General features: G+C 37.8%; 1 protein-coding gene across 1 annotated transcript in view; it reads right to left on the bottom strand.

The window, feature by feature from the left end:
• Window positions 1-1,351: 1,351 nt before the first annotated feature.
• The window catches only part of LOC140142475 (histone-lysine N-methyltransferase 2C-like), a 71,352-nt gene continuing 52,506 nt past the window's right edge, over window positions 1,352-20,197 (bottom strand). Inside the window, 19 exon segments of the mRNA XM_072164460.1 lie at window positions 1,352-1,882; window positions 2,617-2,775; window positions 2,777-2,794; window positions 2,796-2,856; window positions 2,858-2,916; window positions 3,811-3,870; window positions 3,873-3,981; window positions 4,613-4,743; window positions 5,445-5,581; window positions 6,144-6,427; window positions 7,201-7,313; window positions 8,008-8,251; window positions 9,021-9,235; window positions 9,713-10,506; window positions 11,394-11,672; window positions 14,323-14,434; window positions 14,436-14,533; window positions 14,536-14,661; window positions 17,838-20,195. Coding sequence (XP_072020561.1) covers window positions 1,793-1,882; window positions 2,617-2,775; window positions 2,777-2,794; window positions 2,796-2,856; window positions 2,858-2,916; window positions 3,811-3,870; window positions 3,873-3,981; window positions 4,613-4,743; window positions 5,445-5,581; window positions 6,144-6,427; window positions 7,201-7,313; window positions 8,008-8,251; window positions 9,021-9,235; window positions 9,713-10,506; window positions 11,394-11,672; window positions 14,323-14,434; window positions 14,436-14,533; window positions 14,536-14,661; window positions 17,838-20,195 — 5,447 coding nt within the window. The 3' untranslated portion in view covers window positions 1,352-1,792.

The raw sequence follows: 20,197 nt of genomic DNA, 5'->3' as shown, positions 1-20,197 counted from the left end.
ATAACCAAGTTTATTCATAACCAAAAACAACACATATATCTTGTCAGAATAACCTAAAATTTATGTCACATTCTGACAATCAATATGATTCCCCAACGTGACAGTGACAACTAAAGTATGCTTTGAACAGCTCAAGCTGTATTTTCACTCAATGGCTTTGTGACAGTGATCAGCAGCTTCTATTTGTATATTAGCAGCATGGATACTGATATTGGACTCTGTCATTCTTGACATTTGCTTAAAAGTTTCCTTTTTCAGAGTCTTGGTTAGCGTGAATGAAGATGCTGTGATGGTGTCACAAGCTACGTCGCTGCTAACCAAGACTCTGAAAAAGGAAAACTTTTTAAGCAAATATTTGTATATTACTTCTCAAAAGCGATACATCAGTTTTGTTGACAGCGATCAATCTTAAGGTTGTCATGTTTGCAAATGTTATCAAAAAAATATCAAAAATACCACTAAGTTTATTGAAATACACAGCAAAGTCAACCAAAAGATTTCGCATTTGTAAAAGTGATGATTACCAATAATTTATTAGCTTGCCATTCCTGTCAAAAATGTGGGTAAAGCAATTAAATATAAATTCAACTTTGCACTGTCCTAACTGTTCATGTATATATTAGTTTTGTACAGCAGTTGATACAAACCTAATAATAGGGAAGTCTATATATTTGTGATACAATATTGAGAATGATAGCAAAATCATTTATTCCTTCAAGCCATCTTGAGAAACCTTGAAATCATGCTTTCATCCATCAAATATTGTCCAAGATTCTCATTCTTATACAATAACAAAACGGTTTCCTAACCAGTTTATCTCAACAATTTAGTAGTCAAAATATTTGTTACAAACAATTTAGTTGGCATCATTCAAATGGCACCTTATTTTATAACATGGAGAAAACACTTCTCTCTGTCACATATTTGTTTGTTAAGTCATGTTTGGAATTGTAACTATTGGTAAAATATCTTACGATATTCCAGTCCAATAGTCAGAACACAGTAGAAGTAGAACACAGAAGTTGATCATAATTTCTATCAAACATACATTGATGCAATAGTCGGTGACAAAACATCCTTAAGATTTTTCTACTTTTAGATGGTACCCAGCGTTCAAATAGGGCGGTCAGCCGCCATTGGCCTGTAACTTTTTGACCTGGCCGGTAACTTTTCTGACTGGCATCTATAGTTGCTGGCTCGGCTCGCCGGAAACTTTTAAAGGTGAAGCCCTGCTGGCCTGTAACTTTTTGAGGCATATTTTGAACACTGATGGTACCAATACTTGAATGGGCAATAGAATGAACATAGCGTGACAAATGCCCTCCACTCTTCCATGACAACACAACCATATGGAGGTTACAGGACGCAGCAGACCTGCCTAATTACGCACACATCTAAAATGGCACACTGTGTTCATTCAATTGCCATCGGAGTACAACTGTCATTATTATTACAAAACACATATCTGTGATACAAACCAGATTGGGTACAAAACACCAATGCAAAAAACCACCATGACATCTTGAGGACTCCTCCACCACACATCACAACATCTTGATTACACTACATACAACACCACAGGCTGGTTGAAGCTCTACCAATAAGTAGTCTGCTCTTCACTTCTCAGATGATTATTTCTTCTGGTAGTACAGCATGATGCTATGATCCATTCTCCTATCGCTTACTGATCATCCAGGTGCTGGTTCTGCTTTGGTCTTTTAGCTCTTCATCTCTTCTCTGGTCCACTGGCGTTTATCTAGTTCTCCTTGGCATCCCAGCAGTATCATGGTTCTTAGTTCATCCATTTTTTGCAACCTGGAGCTTTGCACAGACAAGGGATCTTGTTGTTGTCTTCAAAATCGAACTTGTAGTCGTAGGTGAGCTGGAATGCGACAAAATTGGTAATGCATTAAAGGTTTGTGACCCGAATGATAGTCGTACTACCCAATTTACTCCGGTCAAATGTTAGGCCTGAAATATGTTTAGCTAGGAGTTATGACCAAAAACATGGTTGATTAGTTTGGTGGTTACACCCCATAAGTCATGTTCTGTTCTTTAGACCATTGTGATACATTTTTACTTTTAGAATCAAAACCACTGGAGCATTTTAACTTGGAAAAGGAATGTTAGGGTTATGGGCCTCAATGAGAAGTAGAAATCATCACATGTTACACAATAGGACCTCTAACCTTTAAAAGATCAAAAGTATCATTAATCATAACCAGTGAAAAAAACTTGATTAGATATTTATCGGTTCACACTGCTACTAAAGAGCTCACCCCTGTGGGAAGCTTTTGACTCACTGTCCGATGAGCAATTTTCAACCTACCACTTGTCACTGAAAACTTGTTGCCAAGTCTCACCATATTTGGACCAAACATTCTGCATACTAGCAACACAGTGCAGCCACTGCTGACACATTGCATTCATAAATGGGTGTATGTGCTTGACAATCAATACTTTGCATTCATAAATGGGTGTGTGTGCCTTGACATTATATTTTATCATGGACATGTCATGCAAAATTAATTTTTTTTATCTGTTTGATTTTCAGAATCCCATCTTTGCAAAAAACTGATAACTTAATTTGTTACCATCTAGCCTTATCAATCTTACCTCCTCTCCTTTGTAGAGCCTCCTATTGGAGATGATGATGATCTTATCCTCTTTATCAAAGCTCACCACCTCAGCCACGCAGTTGGGATTGCACGAATGATTGATGTATCTAGCTGGATTACCAGACATGGTAGCATCGATCACGGTGTCGTTGTCGATCACGGAACATGTAGACGCCCACGGTTGCCTGCCTCATACTCTTTCTCTCGCCTGTTGGCCACCTCGTTGTAATCAAGGTACCAATGTACTGATGACCATGGTGTGTTTCTCGTGGTCGTGGGCTGCAAACAGACCCAAACCCTGAAATAGACAAAGTTGAGATTTTGGTAGTAATTTGATTTCTTCTATCAGTTTAAAAACAAATATACATACACATACAAAACTAAAACATTTGATGTATATTAAGCTGTCTACAGGTTAACCTGTATCTTTTGAGTTATTGTTGTTACTTCCAAGCACTGACCAAACTTCCGAATGGAAGTGATTTGAATTATCCAGAATTATCTTTGATTTTCTTACATCTCTTTCTTAAAAAGTTCATGCATGAAAATAATACATTTTTAAGACAAGGATTCTCAAGTATTTTTATTATATAGAACAAGAAAATGGTTTACGCCAATGAAGTCAGTCTCTGATGAGCAAACAATACTAGACTTGGATCAACACTGAGACGAGTGCTGTAATGGTTTAATGTACATTTATCTACAATGTGCCTGTATCTAAACAGAATGGAGTAAAAACCACTAATTGTTCACTCATTGATAATTGCTCCTTTTGGTCAGATTTACAGCTTGAGTAATCTCTGGCACATTTATATGACAAATTAAATGTTCTGCACAGTTAACTATTGCTTTGTATATCAAAGAGGAACTGCTAATTGGTTAGTGTATCCAGAGGATTTTTGAGAATGTGTGGTTGAGCATTCCCAACAGGATTCTCACCTCTATTGATAAGGCAATAATTAATGCCTGTTTAGCAAGCCTGGACAGAGTGTACAATAATGCATAGCAACTGACAATTAAAAATTTCAAAGTAAATCGCTCTCACTATTGGAAACAATATGCAGGCATTGAATTTCTGTCAACACATGTACGTGAATGTTAGGCTAAAAATCTCCCATTTACAATCAATTTAATTGGTGAATTTTGTACTTGTCAGAGCACAAAACTATTATCCACTGTGCTATTTCATTACCTGTATATGAGAGCGGCCGAGGTAGACATTGGTCTTCCAATCAGTCTTCAGTTTGCGATATTATGCGACGATTTGGAATGTACAAATTGCTTGTTATAAGGGGACATGGAATCGTTGGATAACGTGGTCTGGAATGATCTGGAGAAGGTGTTACTGGTCAAGGTGTGTGGTCTGAAAAAGAATAAAAATTATGAAATAAGTCGCTAGTACATGCTACAGTAAATAAGCACTATAATATTTTGCAGTAAACCTTTGACGAAAGCATATTTTAAGCGTACATTGCGTATTTACTGCATTGAAACACACTTGTCTTTGATTGGCCGCAGAGGCCATATGCTGTTGCCGAGTGGAAATTTATAAATGAACTTTGCCCTGTACTTGTTGTTAGCTCTGACTTTGTCTTTGCAACATCATAGTAGTACGCATTCGTCAAAGGTTTACTGCAAAATATTATAATCACAAGTTACTCACACACTTGTGTGGCAGTACATTTCTTATTTTTAGTTAGTATGAATAACTTGATTTGGTTAATCAATCAATTCTTCACAAATGACACAAATGTTTGTACCTGTATTATCACTGCAAGACTGTGGCTATTCTGTACTCGATTGTCAAGCAACATACACAAAGAACACACCCCATTTTTGTCTCTGGCACAACCAATCTTATCAACAGTCTGAGGCTGTTCAGTTTCAGTCTGAGGCTGTTCAGTGACAAAAGAAGGCCTTGAATCTATACACCGTCATGAAAAAATGATCTCATCCACATTCTTCCAGAATACATACAAAGACTAGTTACATACCTCCTGAAGTGAGTCCTCATCTTTGGTTCTGATCTAGCACAGCCAGTTGGATTGATTGCTAAGGGTAGCTCAATGAGAGGAGAACGACCAAACCTGAAGCTGTAACTCTGGATCAACTCCACACCAGGCAACTAGAAAAAAACAAGTAGACAAACTTATAAAATAAACTACATACCACTTCTACTGTTTTAAACATGTTTTTTGCCTTGTACACACTTTTGATCCTTTGGTTAATTTTATGTCAACATATAGTTAATAATGACAATTTATCACGGGCACAATTACATCCTGAAGATGCTCAAGGTGCAAAAAGCATTGGAAAATATTACTACAATATACCAAAATAACAACCAAATTAATTTATAAATCTTATAATAAAATCTGATCAGGTCGAGACCCTGTGGTCTTGCTAATCCTTAGCAAGTTTCGTCACCATAGCACTAACGGTTCTCAAGATAACATGTTCACAAGCTTTTCTGATCTCACACATGCACCATAGTGATCACAAGTCTCCCTCTGAACATAGTTCAGGCAAGACAAAAAATAACTGTGAAGTGATTAAGTAATTAACCTAGTACAATAGGAAGTCTATGTTTGACTGCTACCTAACTTGTAAAGGGGAACTTTCATCGGGCAAAAGACCTGAAACTTTCTGAAAAGGCGGATATTTTGATGTACAAACGCTGATCTTTATCTTCCAGTACGTTCACACAAATTTTGGTTTAAGCTGTGTTTTAGTCAAATTGTCTCACTTATTGTAGCTTGGTTGAGCATTCAAATATGGTGGGGGAAGGATGAAACGGCCTTGTCAAGATCTTTCAACTTCACTTACCGATTCCAAGACCCTCTGCAGAGCAGGCTCCATGAATCCGTATAGGTCTTCACCAGTCAAGAAGTTGGGGAATAACTTGAGCATGTCAGCATCTCTTCTCATCTTGGCAATGGGTTCCAACACCTTCAGCCACACACCTTGTATACATAAAGGAAAACAAACATACATTATAAAGGCACAATCAGAAATAGTCTGTATAAAATACTTTCTTCCTCCAAAAGGCTCCAAAAAACGATCAAAATATGTTGTGCTTGTTTCATAAAAAAATTACAAATATAACTTCTTTTACGAGTCTTGTCAACAGCTCATGTTTGAAAGTTAACTACGGTTTCTAATTTCAAGGGCCCACTTGAGCGAAAACAAAGGTATGTAGGTACTCCTCGTCTTCATGTCAAATGTAAAATGGTCTTGGTCAGATTGCTTTCATATAATTAATGACTATTAGCACATCTATGAATTAGAGTGTCATACTTTAGCAATTCTCCCTATAAAGAGCAAAAGCTGATGATTTACTTTGTATAAAGGACACCTTTCCTTGTATAACATCCACCTAAATCCCCCTTTTTTCTGTTTCATGGTTTTTCCTTTAACGTTTTATAGGGTGGAAAGTTTCATCAAGTAACCTAACAGCAAAGGGATGGACATTATAAAACAGCTCCAAGGATACTATATGTCAAACAGTTTTTACAACTGGCTCACCTTTGCAGGTTTCATCTATCACCACCACATCCTCATGACCCTGTTCCATCACCCTGATTGTAAACTGAGGCCTGCCCATGTTATCCTGCACACTGCATGAATAGCTGCATCGCTTGTTGGTGAAACGCATGCTCCAGTATAGCCTGGTGATCTCATAGCCGACTGGGTAGATGGCATTGCAGGAGTGGAATGCTGACAGCTGGTGGGGAAGTAGTTGGCCTAGGTTGCGGAAGACAAGGCTGCCGACACGAAGGGTGAACTGTCTGTCGGCCTGTTGCATAATGCTAGGCAAAGAAAATAAAATAAATATAGAGATGTTAGTCTGGATACTATTGTCAGTAAGATTTCTCACATAACAAGTGCTTATAACTCATACATTTTTTAGATTATTATTGTGAAATATTTTGTGTACTGAAAAATCAACATAAAACAATTAGGCAAGCATGAGACTTGCTCCCATAAAAACCTTGACAAAACTGTCAAGGCTTTATGTAAGATACTGTCTAATAAACATGCCAAAAGTCAATAGAAAATCAAGCAATTTTGAAGCCAAATAGATATTTTTGAAGAATAAAAGATTGAATAATCATAATATGTGATATATCATTTTAAAGCTGACAATTTGAGCATTTTTAATTTAGACACATCTCTAAATCAGAATCTCCTGACTTTACCCAAGTTTTGTGGGAGCAGGTCTCTTTATGTACTTTATGAGCTATTTCATTAAAAAATCTATATTCTGTGACAAAATCCTAGCTAACTTATCGTAAGTAATATTTCGATCCATTAGTGCATACATATTTTCTCAAAGGTAACCCGATTCATCAAATTTGGTAATGTTTCAAGCAAAACCAATTTTTCATTCTCTTGACTATTTAGGAAGCTAAGCTATACCATGCTGAAGACACCCATCAAAATTTAACTTGTAATTTTCAACATATTATTTTCATGGTACCATTAATCGTGAAATGCAGAGGAATTTGAAACTTCTTTTGGCCATATCATATCAAGATCAATGGAAGTGAGAGATGATGCAGGCCTTATATAGATGTTATACCTGGCAACTTGTTTATGTTCCTCCCTGCTGACATACACTCGTCTGAATACCACATGAGAATGCAGCATGTTATCTGTTGGCTTGGATGGGCAGTGTAATGGACACAACATGGTCTGCAAAGAAAAAATACACATGGTAAAATAATGTTGTTGAGCAGAAAACAGACATTTCATTATTAGGGGGTCGATACATTTCTTGATTTTATTATCATATTTCTCAAAATTTATGCTCATGCAAATCTCTCATACCTCACCTTGGCCTGTACCAAAATATTCAAATTCCCAAGTTTTGAGGCAAATAGCACTAGCCGTTTTGATATTAGAAGTAAAAACTTGTTTCACAATGGCCCATAGAACGGTGTATATGTGGTATACCACAATTTTTCATTCGTAGCATCTAAACAGAATATAATTTGGGCCATTAATTTCACTGGGATTATGAGAAAAATATGAGCTTTCTTCCGATGCCAAAATCTCCATTTTGATATGAAAAAGTGTGGGGGAAGAAAGAGGCTGTCGATCAAGACACTCATATTTACACCACTCCATGCGACCACTACCAACTTGGAAAGTTCAAATAGCTTATCAACCATCGTTCAATATTTCCCCCTCTCCAGTCATGGACTCGAGTTGTAACTTGAATACAACCCCATTTCACAAAGGCTTACGATAAATCTTACGCTTGATTTAATGGGGGATAAGATGTGGTAAATCAATCGTAAGGCTTTGCAAAATGGGGCCCGGTGGCATGAGTTTACACTGTTTGAGAATGAACAGTTTGAAAAGTTCAAACCCAAATATGACCTACCTTATCCTTGAAGAACATGCAGTGATCGCTGATGGCACAGCCAAAGTGATACACATTGATACAGCGAGTCTTGTGACAGCAAATTGTAGCACCAACTTTACTGCAGTAGCAACATGTGATGGTCAGCCCTCGCTTCAGTGCTGAATTGACATTAATCAATGCACCGTTCAGAGTCTCGTAAACTTCTTCTGACCAGAGGGCGCAATTCAAGTGAATCCAAGAATCAACTGCATAGTTAAGTAGTCTGCAGGAAGAAGTATATTGAAAGGAATTAATATTGTTACAAGAATCATATCCTTAAAATAATATCCATGTTCAATAGTCTATACTACACTTCCAACTATCAGAATGAAATAAACTTTCATCAAAGGTTTATGCATATATCGCCATCTATGGGGTGAACATTAGTGGTCAAAAAGACTTGGTTTCATGCCCAAGCATACACAACTATGACTATTTAATGGTTTTATCATTTAAAGCCACCTGATCTTGCACAATCAAACTTACAGGAAATGTAGTAGCAATCTTGCCACATGCAATACACTGGACAGATTATGCAAAATTTGGGGAAAAGTATGAAATTTGGCATAGTTGTATTATATCGTGGTTTGAGAGCAAATTGTGATTTTTGAAGACCAAAGCAAGGAGCCAACTGTATGCTCATTTTGTGAAAGGTGACACTAGGGAGTAAGGGCTTTCTGGTTCTGAACCCTTGATAAGCTGAATAATTCTGGGTATGAGACCAAATGAAATTTTAAAACAAAATGAAGTCAGTTGTCTATCTTCACTTGAATGAGAGTATCACAGTCCTGACTGTGGTAAATTCATATCAAAGTCCATGATTGACAGCAAAATAGACCTGTCCCACCACACACACATAATGAATGCATATTAGTGTACCCATCACCTGTGCCAACGTAATGGGCCCAGATTATTTTGGTTTTTGAATAAGGGATTGGTCTTAAAGATATACCCCCCCACACACAAACACACATCAGTGAATGCATACTAACCTTGCTGGGCCATTAGTGTCCCCATCTCCTGTGCCACCACAAAGGGCACAGAGTCTTTGGTCTTTAAGTGAGGGGATTGGTCTCAGGGATGTACCCAACTTCTTCATCAACTCATCAATGTCTTGTTCACTTGGTGGCTTGTATTTCTTATTGAGAAGTGAGGAAGGATAATGCCACTTCTTCCATCTGATGTTCTTCCATTTCTTCACCGAAGGCTGCAAAAGAACGTAACAAATGGTTCACATTATTGAATTTGTGTATGGTTTTCCCAACCAGGTTGATTTCATGATTCCTAATTGAAGCAACCATACTACAGGTAAATGAAGTCTGCGCAGTGACATGTCTTGACAAAATATCTTCCAAGTACAAGATAATGACCTGGTTGATAATCATATACTTCATTGATGAACAAAATTGTCTCAAGTTGCTTAAAAATGGTTGATAATTTGGGGGGAATACCATTAAATCATTATCTTTTCAGAAATATTGACAAAATATGAAGGAAACTGAAAGGCTATGTCCGTCTTTGAGATCGCATCTCATATCTGAGTCGCACAGAGCTACTTATAAATGGGATAAAAATTAAGATTCAAATCTCCAGACAAGAAAATGCCGAGCCTAGCTTTTTCAATGTATGGGTTAAGTACTACATTAGTATATTCTAAAAGTGCATCAAAAACATCTCCACTTACTACATGCTCATCATGATGAGAACCTTTCCTCCTAAATGGTTTCCCAGGTTTCACTTCCTCTTTTACTTCTACTTTATGAGATGAAGGCGGAATAAGAGCTGGCTTTCCTTGAGGCCTCACTGGGGGTTTGATATTCAGTTTGAGTTGAGGTACAGTTTGGGTTACACTTGCTGATGATGAAGTTGTCACTGCTGATGTGGTACTGGCAGTTGTGGTTGTTTCAACAGGTCTGGGAGGCACTGCTGTCGCTGATGATGATGTAGGTTGGGATGTTGATACTTGAGGAGCAGGGGATTGAATAGGTGACTTCTGTTGCTGAAGTTGCTGTTGCTGTAGTTGTAATGATACGGATGATAATAAAGCTGTGGTTTGTGAAGAAGTTCTAGATTGAGCAGTATCTGCACCTGATGTTGATAGTTTTGCTGCAGCGGCACCAGCACCACCTGATACTGTTGTCGCTGCAGATGCTACAGCCGAGGCTGCTGCAGACACTGCTGCTAAGGACACACCTCCTCCAGCTTGATTGATCAAGGACAAATTTGATGCAATACCCTGTTTACTGTTATTCACATGGTTGACCACGGCAGGAGCAAAGTCTGAGGTGCTCTGTTGACCAGACTGTCTTGAGATGCTGTACTGCATGTAGCAGGCACTACTGCAGAATATCTGTCCGATTTCAGCAGGGTTACCTGAGGTTTTGGTGAAGCCTTCGCCCAGAATGACAACATCACAGTGCTTGCAGAACTTAATGCCCGTTGTATTTGGGTCCACTCGAATTCTCTGCAACCCAGCTTCTGTGAATGCGATTAAGAATAAGCAAGTTCTGTAAATTATGCATGAGCTTTTCTATCACAAATTCAGCATTTCAATGGGTTATTACATCAGAAATCCATACACCCCCATAGAAGCCATGACCTTAATCTTCCACAGGAATGTGAATTTCAAATGGAGTTACCTGAATGGCGGACTCAATTTGAATGAAGTCTAGGGGGAGTATGGATTTCAACTGGTTTTACAGGCGAGCAAATATTATATAAACTTGAGCTAATTTCATGTGGTACTGCTTGAACTTTCAGGGCATGATGAAAATATTTGATTATTGATCAATAATAAGGATAATGTCGCAACATATTTGATTGTGCCAGTTTTCCGCGGTATAATCCACATACCGTACTCATAAATAATCTGGATTCATGAAATATTTAGAAACCTCTGGCTACATAATGTTTATGTACAAAAAATTTCTTGTAGATTAATTCATTAGGCAAAAATATCACCAAATAATTCAATACAGTGGCCTATGGAGCAGTGTAATACACATAATCATGCATAACTCGCAAAAATATCGGAATCAACTTAAATTTTGGGATTAAATTTTTTTGGTGGATAGCTATTGAAAAATGGCATAACAGCAGGATGCTAGGATCACAAAGTACTTTTTTAATTTGTACATTGCTGAACATTTATGTGATTTGATGAAAACAAGTAAATCTGAATCTGAAAAACTCTCATATACACAAGAGATCTAAAATTGTTTCCAATAAGAAGAGCAGGTTACCCGCATAATAGCATAGCTACCAATAAGAAGGATGCTGGTGAGTATTTAGGCACCATCAGCCCTGAATGTTTCATTCTAAGATAAATTTGATTAATATATTAAAATGTAAAACGTCACTGTTACCTTGCTTACCTGATGGAGGAAACACTTCCTTCTTGCCCACAACCATCGGCGCCTTACGACTAGCTCCATCACTGATTTCAAAACTGTTTGGCTCAGGTACATTGAGCAGACCCGATAATGCAGCAACCACAGCTTTGACGTTGGGGGACGCTGCTTCTGATAGAGTCAATGTGACTGTTATCATACCACCTGATAGCAAACTTGGTGATAATAGTGCTCTAGTACTGTGTGGCAGATCTTTTAGTTTGGTAAAGGCTTCCATTAGTTTGGATTTGTTGGCTACAAAGAAAACAAACATACAACTGGTGACTTTTCCCCTTCAATTATATTAGATTGTTTTCATATCGTTATGAATTCGGCAGAGTGACGAATCGAGAATTTTGAGCAAATTGAGTTTTTGTATGCTTATGATTATGTTTCAGGTTATCTTTTATTTCCACCAAAATTAATGGTAAATCTTACTTAGGGCTCATATTATATCTATTATTTCAGAACATGCAAGTATTGCCAATAATTCGTGTACATTCACTTCTATAATATACATTTCAAATGAGTGCTCACGAATGTTCTAAATTTTAGAAGGACCAATGAAATAGTACCAAGATTTTCAAACACCGTTTACTCAGAACAGCAATTTTGCGTATTCGGCACTCTGCCGTGTTCATAACGATATCATATGTTCCCGACATTCATATCTCTATATTATTGTACATACATAGAGATGATATCTGGTATGTTGGCAATTTAAAATAGTGGAATGTATTCAACTGAACCACCATTTATAGGTTCAAGATATGTTTTAACAATAGTTCAGAACAATTTGCATGGAAGAAGAGCTTTACAAAGTCAATAGAACACTTGGAACTGTATCAAAACATTTGGGCAAAATATTGGCACCAATGTTTGTCTTGGAACAATATTAAATGAAAACTTCAAAATTGCTAGTGCTTATTTTGTTATTGTTGTTGTGAATTTTGGATTCAAAGGGCAACACAGGGGTTAAGTTGGTGGTCAATTTTGGATAAAAACCAAGTATTCTTCTCACCCTAAGGATTCCAAAAAACAAAATAGTTTGACCTGCCTGAAATGAAATATGACCCATGTGCTACTCTTTAAATTCAAAATCTGTTCCCAAATACTCAAGATACCACTAAAATAAGCACCAACTATTTTTGGATTTTCACAAAATTTTGGTTCTAAACAGCCTTGGTGCTAAGATTGTACCCCAATTGCAGCACCAGTAGTCCAGTAATGGCGACACTTCCAAGCGCACTACAAAAAAAAGAGTTTAATTTTCTTGTAATAACAAATTTAACTTACTCAAGGGCTGGTGTATGAACGTTTGGACAGTATTTATTTTGGGACATTAGAGCACATCAGACATATCAAATTGCATTCTGAATACGAAGAATGTCATTCTGATATCAAATAATTTTGATTTTTTGAAATTCGCAATCTAATACACATTTTATGGCAAATTATTAAAAATTGATATTTTTGATATTTAACAGTACTCGAAGTAAACTTTATAAATCTGATGATTTATACTTAACATGTATGTAGGTGGGATGAAAAGCCGACAATCAATTGAAAATTTTGACCTTTTCGCTTTTGAAGATATGAATTTTTTCCCAAAACACCAAAAAAAAATTAGGTCTTTTGGAAAAAAAAATCCATATCTTCAATATGAAAGGTCAAAATTTTCAATTGATCGTCGGCTTTTTCCACCCAGCTACATACCCTTTAAGAATATGTCATTAGATTTATAAAATTTACTTCGAGGACAGTTATATATCAAAAATGTGAAAAATATCAAATTTTAATAATTTGTCATAAAATTTGTATTATATCGTGAATTTCAAAAAATAAAAAAATAAATGATTTGATATCAGAAAGACATTCTTCAGATTCAGAATGCAATTCGATATGTCTGATGTGCTCTCATGTCCCACAAAAAAATACTGTCGAAATGCTCAAAACGCCATTCCAGATCCCTTAACTTAACTATGAACTAATAAAACAAATGCTACAATTCAACTTAAAAATCAACAAAGCTTCAGTATGGTCTGTCAAAGAATCCACACACCGACTAATCAACTCTGGGATAAATAAACAGAGAGGGAATAATACAACAAAACCCCTCTTAAAAATAAAGGAACAGTGAGCGATGGACTCCTATTTAACCTCAGTCTACCAGGACTTTGGATTTTTAGAGCATCAAAACAAGAACTTTACTTGCCTTCTATTGCTGGTAAAATATACTAGATGTTTTCTTCCAACACTTGAAGAGTTTTGTTTCAAAACCCCTTACATACACTTGCCCATTTTTGAGAACACATCAAAAAAATCACTGATATATAGGGGTTGCAACAAAAGTAGTTTTTGGCGGGATACTTGGGTAGGATGAGCATCCTGCCCAAAACTGCTTTTGTTGAAAAACACCTTATATATCAGTGACTATTTTGATGATTTTTTGATGTGTTCTCAAAATTAGGCAAGTGGATGTAAGGGGTTTTGAAACAAAGCTCTTCACTTGTTTGAACTATGTTACTATAGAACTGGGACCCATGGACATTTATGGCATTCCTCTGCATCACAATGTAAGTGCAACAAAGTTGTTAACAAATTGGTCACCTTATGCTGCTTTTATGACATTTCAAAGTATCCCAAAACTGTGACCAAATAATCGTAAGATGGTGAACTTTAAAATGATTTATCAGGTGACTGACAACCTCTTAGAATGAAAAGCCAATCACTAAATATCAGGCCAAAATTTAATTTGATCACCTTGCCTGAGGTTGCAGCTCTCAATTACTAATGGGCAAGTGTAATTTGAACTCTGCTTCGTATCTTGCACACATTACAAAAGGCGACTATTATTATAACTTTGTCACACCGACTCATTTTGTTGATGCTTGTCCCCACTTACCTTTCCTTGGAGTTGGTCTAATGATTGGTATTGATGGTGAGATAGATCTATCCTGACACATCTCCACTGCATTCTGGGTAATCAGCTTCAGACCCTTCATTCGGCACGGCTCCTGTGGCATCTCGTCCCTCCAACTCGGGAGAAGACGACGGCACAATGTCATCGCTTAAAGAACCAGGCCTTTCTCCTGGATGGTGGGAAGGTGGCGGGTAGGAATAGAGGCGGAGAGATCGTGATGAGCGCCAGTGTAGGCGTGGTTCATAGTGCGGGTTATGGTGCGCTGGTGGGCCTGCATTTCCCGCATGATTTCATCGCCTGTCATAACTGTCACGTCTGTACCTATTACATAAGAGTAGTAGTAATAGTAGGGGTATGTACGCATGCCGGATGCCCAAAATTAGGAAAAGTCATTCGTTAAATTGAATCCATTACCCCTAGATAGCCAAATGAATAAATGATTTGCATCCCTTTGTGATTATTTTTCAAAACAAAATGAAATGAACAAGAAATTGAAAAACAGGGAATGAACAATGGAAAAATTGAGTGACTGACTGACGCTACTCTTAGAGAAGGTGACACAGACAGGTACGAGACACAATTGAATTGGAAACCAATTTCTACACTCTTTTACCACTTCAGAACTTAAAGTATCTTTATTAAATACAATGGAATAATAATTAGCATGGATGAAACCTCTTCATCTGCCAAAGTAAAGACAAAATTAATTCTTGATTCAGTTTATTTTCAAACAAAACTTGATTATTTGATGAGGATCGGTGAAGAATTTTAACACCAATTTGGTAAAATTCTCAGATTGCAGTTACACGTTCATTCAAATGCTCTTTCTTCATTTCAAACATTTCGCTACATTTTTGTGTGACCATGAGCTTACATAATGATGTGCACTTTAAGAAATATAGAAGGGAAGTACAATTTTAAAATGTCACTGTGGTCAGAACAATTCTCAACTAATGTACATTGTATCTACTATTATCAGAACCAAATGAGCATCATCCATTTTATATAATGAAAATAAAATCAAAATGAAACAATTCTGAGGAATTTCCTTGCATTAATTTTCCAGTATTTTTGTGATGAATGGTAAAGAGTGACGGAAGTGGAACCACTTCAAAGTGAGATGATGATGAGTAAAAATTAGTTGTATTCATGCAGGGAAAAGAGAGAACACCAGCCCTTATTGCAACAAGGGTGGGCATCAACATATCAACAGTACTGTGCTTATTCTTACAGACATCTGGTGACTGAAAACCACATATATATATGAAGTCCTCTAGTGCATCTGTGTACATGCATAATAACTCTTTCAAGTGAAAAGTACTATAGAGTTTGATGTACAAAACCTAAAAGGTCACCAAATGTTTGCGATGAGAATGCACTGGTAAGTACAACAAGTATTCATGAGTGCTTTAAAAGCTTAAATTTAGCAAAGCATTTGTCCTTGCTCAATGCCTCCACTCTTTACATATTAGATGCATTTAAAGCAAAGGTCAAAGGTTTGTTAAATTTAACTTGTTCAAGTTACAATGACCAAAGAATGTGTAAATGAGATCATTCTAAAAAGATTGGTGTATAATCTAGCCTAAAATATTATCCCAGGGTTACAAATACTTGCAATATGATATTAATCATCCAAACCAGCTGTATATCTGAGCACAAGTCAATGGCTTCAGACACCTTATGGTTTGGACTGATGTGTTCATGTCTCTTGTGATCGAGATCCACCACAGTTGAAATGATCAAACACACAACACCGTTCAAATTAGGGATAGCTTGAAAACCCAACAGCCACTTGACATGTTCTATTGTTCCTAACGATAGAAACCAGGTCCACTTACCTGTTTTGCCTAAGTGCCTGGCGGAGTTTTAAGTTTTAAGCTATCCCTAATGCCCATATCACACCAGCAGTCAGTGATTTTCTCTTTTCCTATATCATGACTGAAAAAAATCTCTATGCTGCTTATTATGATATGAACATTAGACGGTGGCATCTTTTGTAGGTATACATCAACTATCTGGTGAATCTCTTTAAAAAGACACTTCACCACATCATATTGTTGTGCAGTTTCTTCCTAAATTTTCTCCTGCATCAATCTGTTAGAATAATCTATTCACAATATCAACTAAAAGGTACAAAATTAAAATTCAACTAAAATGTACAAAACTCAAAACGGAAAGAAAGAACAATCTATATACCACTAATAAAATTGTAATCATGGATTGTTTTTCAGTGCAAAACTTAACGAAATAGTGGCAAAATAAAATTGCAGGTTTGAACTTTGATCAAGCTGTGATCTATGAAAGAGTTTGAAAACACCTTTGTTACTGCGAGAAGATTTTATAATTCAAAGGACGAGTCTTGATTAGGCTAAAAAATCATATAAATTGCTTGCTTGCCTTTCCACCCTCTCTGCAAGACAGGGCCAATCAGTCTGGTTTTCTTTTAAATCTCATATCCAAAACATTTTTAGAATTGACCTTATCGGTAAATCCTGTAAGCCTTTGCAGGTAGACAGGTAATGTTGTCACGCAGATGGACACATCGTTGCTGCGCACATCAGTTTTGAAATGCGCAGTAACACAGCTAAACGGCATGGTGTCAAATGAGTGATGACATCGCAGGTCTTACCTACAAAGGTTTATGGAATTTACAGAAAAGGTCAATGCCTTACTTCTAAGCTTGATAAAAAAATCCTAAATAGAATAAATTTGGGAATTTCTCCAATGTATCACTTCTTTCATGTCTGAAAACAATTTAGAACAAGCTATTTCAAAAAATTTACAGGATGTCAAACATTCTGAAAGAAAAAAAATCTGGAATTCAGATTCAGTAAAAACTTGATCCAGATTTTCAAGATTAGGATCGGTCAGAATAGGATACAAGCAAACAATTAGGATTTTTTTAGCCTTATTGAATGCCTTACCTGAATGTTTGAAAAACATGTGCACCATTTTTGGAAAAAATGTAGGTGTATTTTTTCCATTTGTGGCCATTTTTGAAATGAACACTGAATTTGTTTAAATATAAATTATGCACATGTTGGTCAAGTACTCAGGTTTGCAATTCTTATATTTCATTATCACAGCTCATCCTCAAAAAAAAAATGAAAATACCCTCAATGTTGAAGAGACAAAGGTGAAACACAAATTGATGACATCTAAGTAAATATAAACACCTAAAAATCATGTTTTAGTAAGACGCTGCAACAAACATGAAAAGAGGTAACAGAAAATATGTGTTTGTGAATTCTGGAATTTGAATTCCCTCCCATGTTTTATTTTGGGTTTCTCTCCCTCCCCTGCTTATATTTATGGAAACTGCTTTTTTGATAAAAGACGAACCTTGTTCAGATAATCCTATGTTGATTGAATGATGACAGAATAAATATCATATTATTCCCAAATATTATTAAAGAGACCTAGATATACAATTTCATCCAATATTTTATATAAACATGGATGAAACTGTATTGACTAATACATTCTACACTATTTACCTGTTTTCAGTTTGAGTGGTCCCTGGCGTGTTATCACATCCCCAGCCAAAGTCGGCCCATTCACTAATCCCTTTAGAGGTGATGCTGGTGGTGTTGGAGGATTGGTGGGTCCATTCGGAAAGTGAGCATAAAAATCGGCTACTCCATCCACCACGATGCACTGACCAAAGTTTCCTCGTAACCGACTAGTCCCGTTTGGAAGACCTTGTCCAAGTAATGGACAGAGTGCAAAGTTCACATTGACAGCTGGTTCCGAGAGCGGTAATGCTGGCAATTGCTTGATTGCATTCATGAGTTCTTCTACAGAGATTTCTTCTCCCTTCTTTCGTTTCTTTTTATGTTTGTGCTTATCCTTTTTATGCTCCTTGTTCTTCTTGTGTTTATGATGGTGAGAATGTTCTTTGTGTTCTTTATGTTCCTTGTGTTCTTTGTGTTCTTTATGTTCTTTATGTTCTTTGTGTTCTTTATCTTTATCTTTGCTCTTTTTCTTATGTCCAACTTTCTTGTGCATTTGTAAAAGAATTTCATGATCATTGTCTGTGGCTTTTCCATCTTGTTTCAGAAAGGGCATTTTTTCGATCATTTCAAGCTGCTTTTGTTGTTCAGGAGTCAGTTTAATTTGCTCCTCCTCCTCTTCTTCTTTGGTATGAGTTCCGGTAGCATTGGGCATGGACTGAGTTTGCTGTTGCTGTCCAAGTTTTTCCTGCTGCTGCAGTTGCTGTAACTGCTGCTGTAATAACTGCAATTGCTGCGCATGATGCTGGGGCTGACCTTGCACAGACTGCAACGACTGCGCTGATTGTCCTCCTTTTGCAACAATTGAAGGTCCCTGAAGAAGCTGCTTCAATAGCAAGTTCTGATTGCCCTTCAGGAGACCTTCTCTGATTTGAGCAATTATAGCAGGATCAAGTCTTGCACCACCCTGATTTGAGGGTGTTGATCCAATGTTAGTTCTTTCTGCACCTGCAACCATGGATTGCAAAGCTTGCATATCTGTTTTACTGCTATCTTTGGCACCAGGTTGGTTTAAGAGTCCACTTAAAACCTGCAAGCTATTTTGTAATTCTTGCTGCTGTGCTAATGTCATGCCTTCTGTGGAGATACCACCGGGCATCGCTGCTTCAGACTTCTTCTTGCGAGCTCTTTTCCTTGGTTTTGATTCTTTGCCTGGCTTCAATGGATAACTTGGTGGCATTGGAAATCCTTCAATTGATTGGGTTTCTCTGCCATAGGGTGATTGTATTGGATTCTGAACAAGAAATGGTTGTTGCCCTTGCTGTATTGGAACTCCATTTTGATCAAAAGACACCTGAGCTTGTCCTTGTTGCTCCATTCTCTGAATAACCCGAGCCTGTTCCAATTCATGCAACTGTTTCTCCTGTTGCTCTTTCATTTTCTGCTGACGTTCTCTTTGCAAAAAGCCATCACTGAATGGATTGTTGTCATCAGTAATACTAATTGCCACTTTACCATCTGGTGCTACTGCTGCTTGAGGTCCTGCAACCATCGGTGACTGTGGATGTTGACCAGGTGTGGGAGGTCCGTTGAAATGTGGACGTATCATTGGAGATGGTGTACCTGGCATCATAGGTGACTGGCTTCCTGGTGGTAACTGCTGACCAGGCATCATGGGGCTCTGTTGTCCTGGCGTTATCATTGGGGATTGTGAGCCTGGTGGGATCATTGGAGATTGAGATCCTGGTGGCAGCATTGGAGATTGAGCACCAGGTTGAATCATAGGAGACTGCTGGCCACTTGCAACCATTGGTGATTGTGCTCCAACTGGTACCATCTGAGGGTTATGCACCGGTGATGCACCAGGCATTCCTGGTTGATGATGCGGTGAAGCCCCAGGCATCTGTGGCTGATGATGTGGTGAAGCTCCAGGCATCTGTGGCTGATGATGTGGTGAAGCTCCAGGCATCTGTGGCTGATGATGTGGTGAAGCTCCAGGCATCTGTGGCTGATGATGTGGTGAAGCTCCAGGCATCTGTGGTTGATGATGCGGTGAAGCTCCAGGCATCTGTGGCTGATGATGCGGTGAAGCTCCAGGCATTCCTGGTTGATGATGTGGTGATGCACCAGGCATCCCAACCATCATTCCACCATGCATTGGACTCTGCATGCCATCTGGCATCATAGGTGTCTGTGGCTGCATCATGAGGGGATCCTCGGTGTAGCCATGAAGGGACTTGGTGGCTGCATGTCCTGAGGTGTTGTGGGCATTCCACCTTGCATCATGCCACCCGGTGCATCATTGGGTTTTGCTGGGGCCTACCATCATTGGAGCTGGCCCTCTCATGTGCATCATAGGGTTCTGTCTGCCCTGAAGACCCAGTGGTGAGTGCTGAGGGCTGCGA

This window comes from Amphiura filiformis, chromosome 20 (genome assembly GCF_039555335.1).
Source record: "Amphiura filiformis chromosome 20, Afil_fr2py, whole genome shotgun sequence".
NCBI classification, from domain to species: Eukaryota; Metazoa; Echinodermata; class Ophiuroidea; order Amphilepidida; family Amphiuridae; genus Amphiura; species Amphiura filiformis.
Note: the sequence above shows the minus strand (reverse complement) of the source record. Positions and strands in the feature narration are given on the sequence as shown.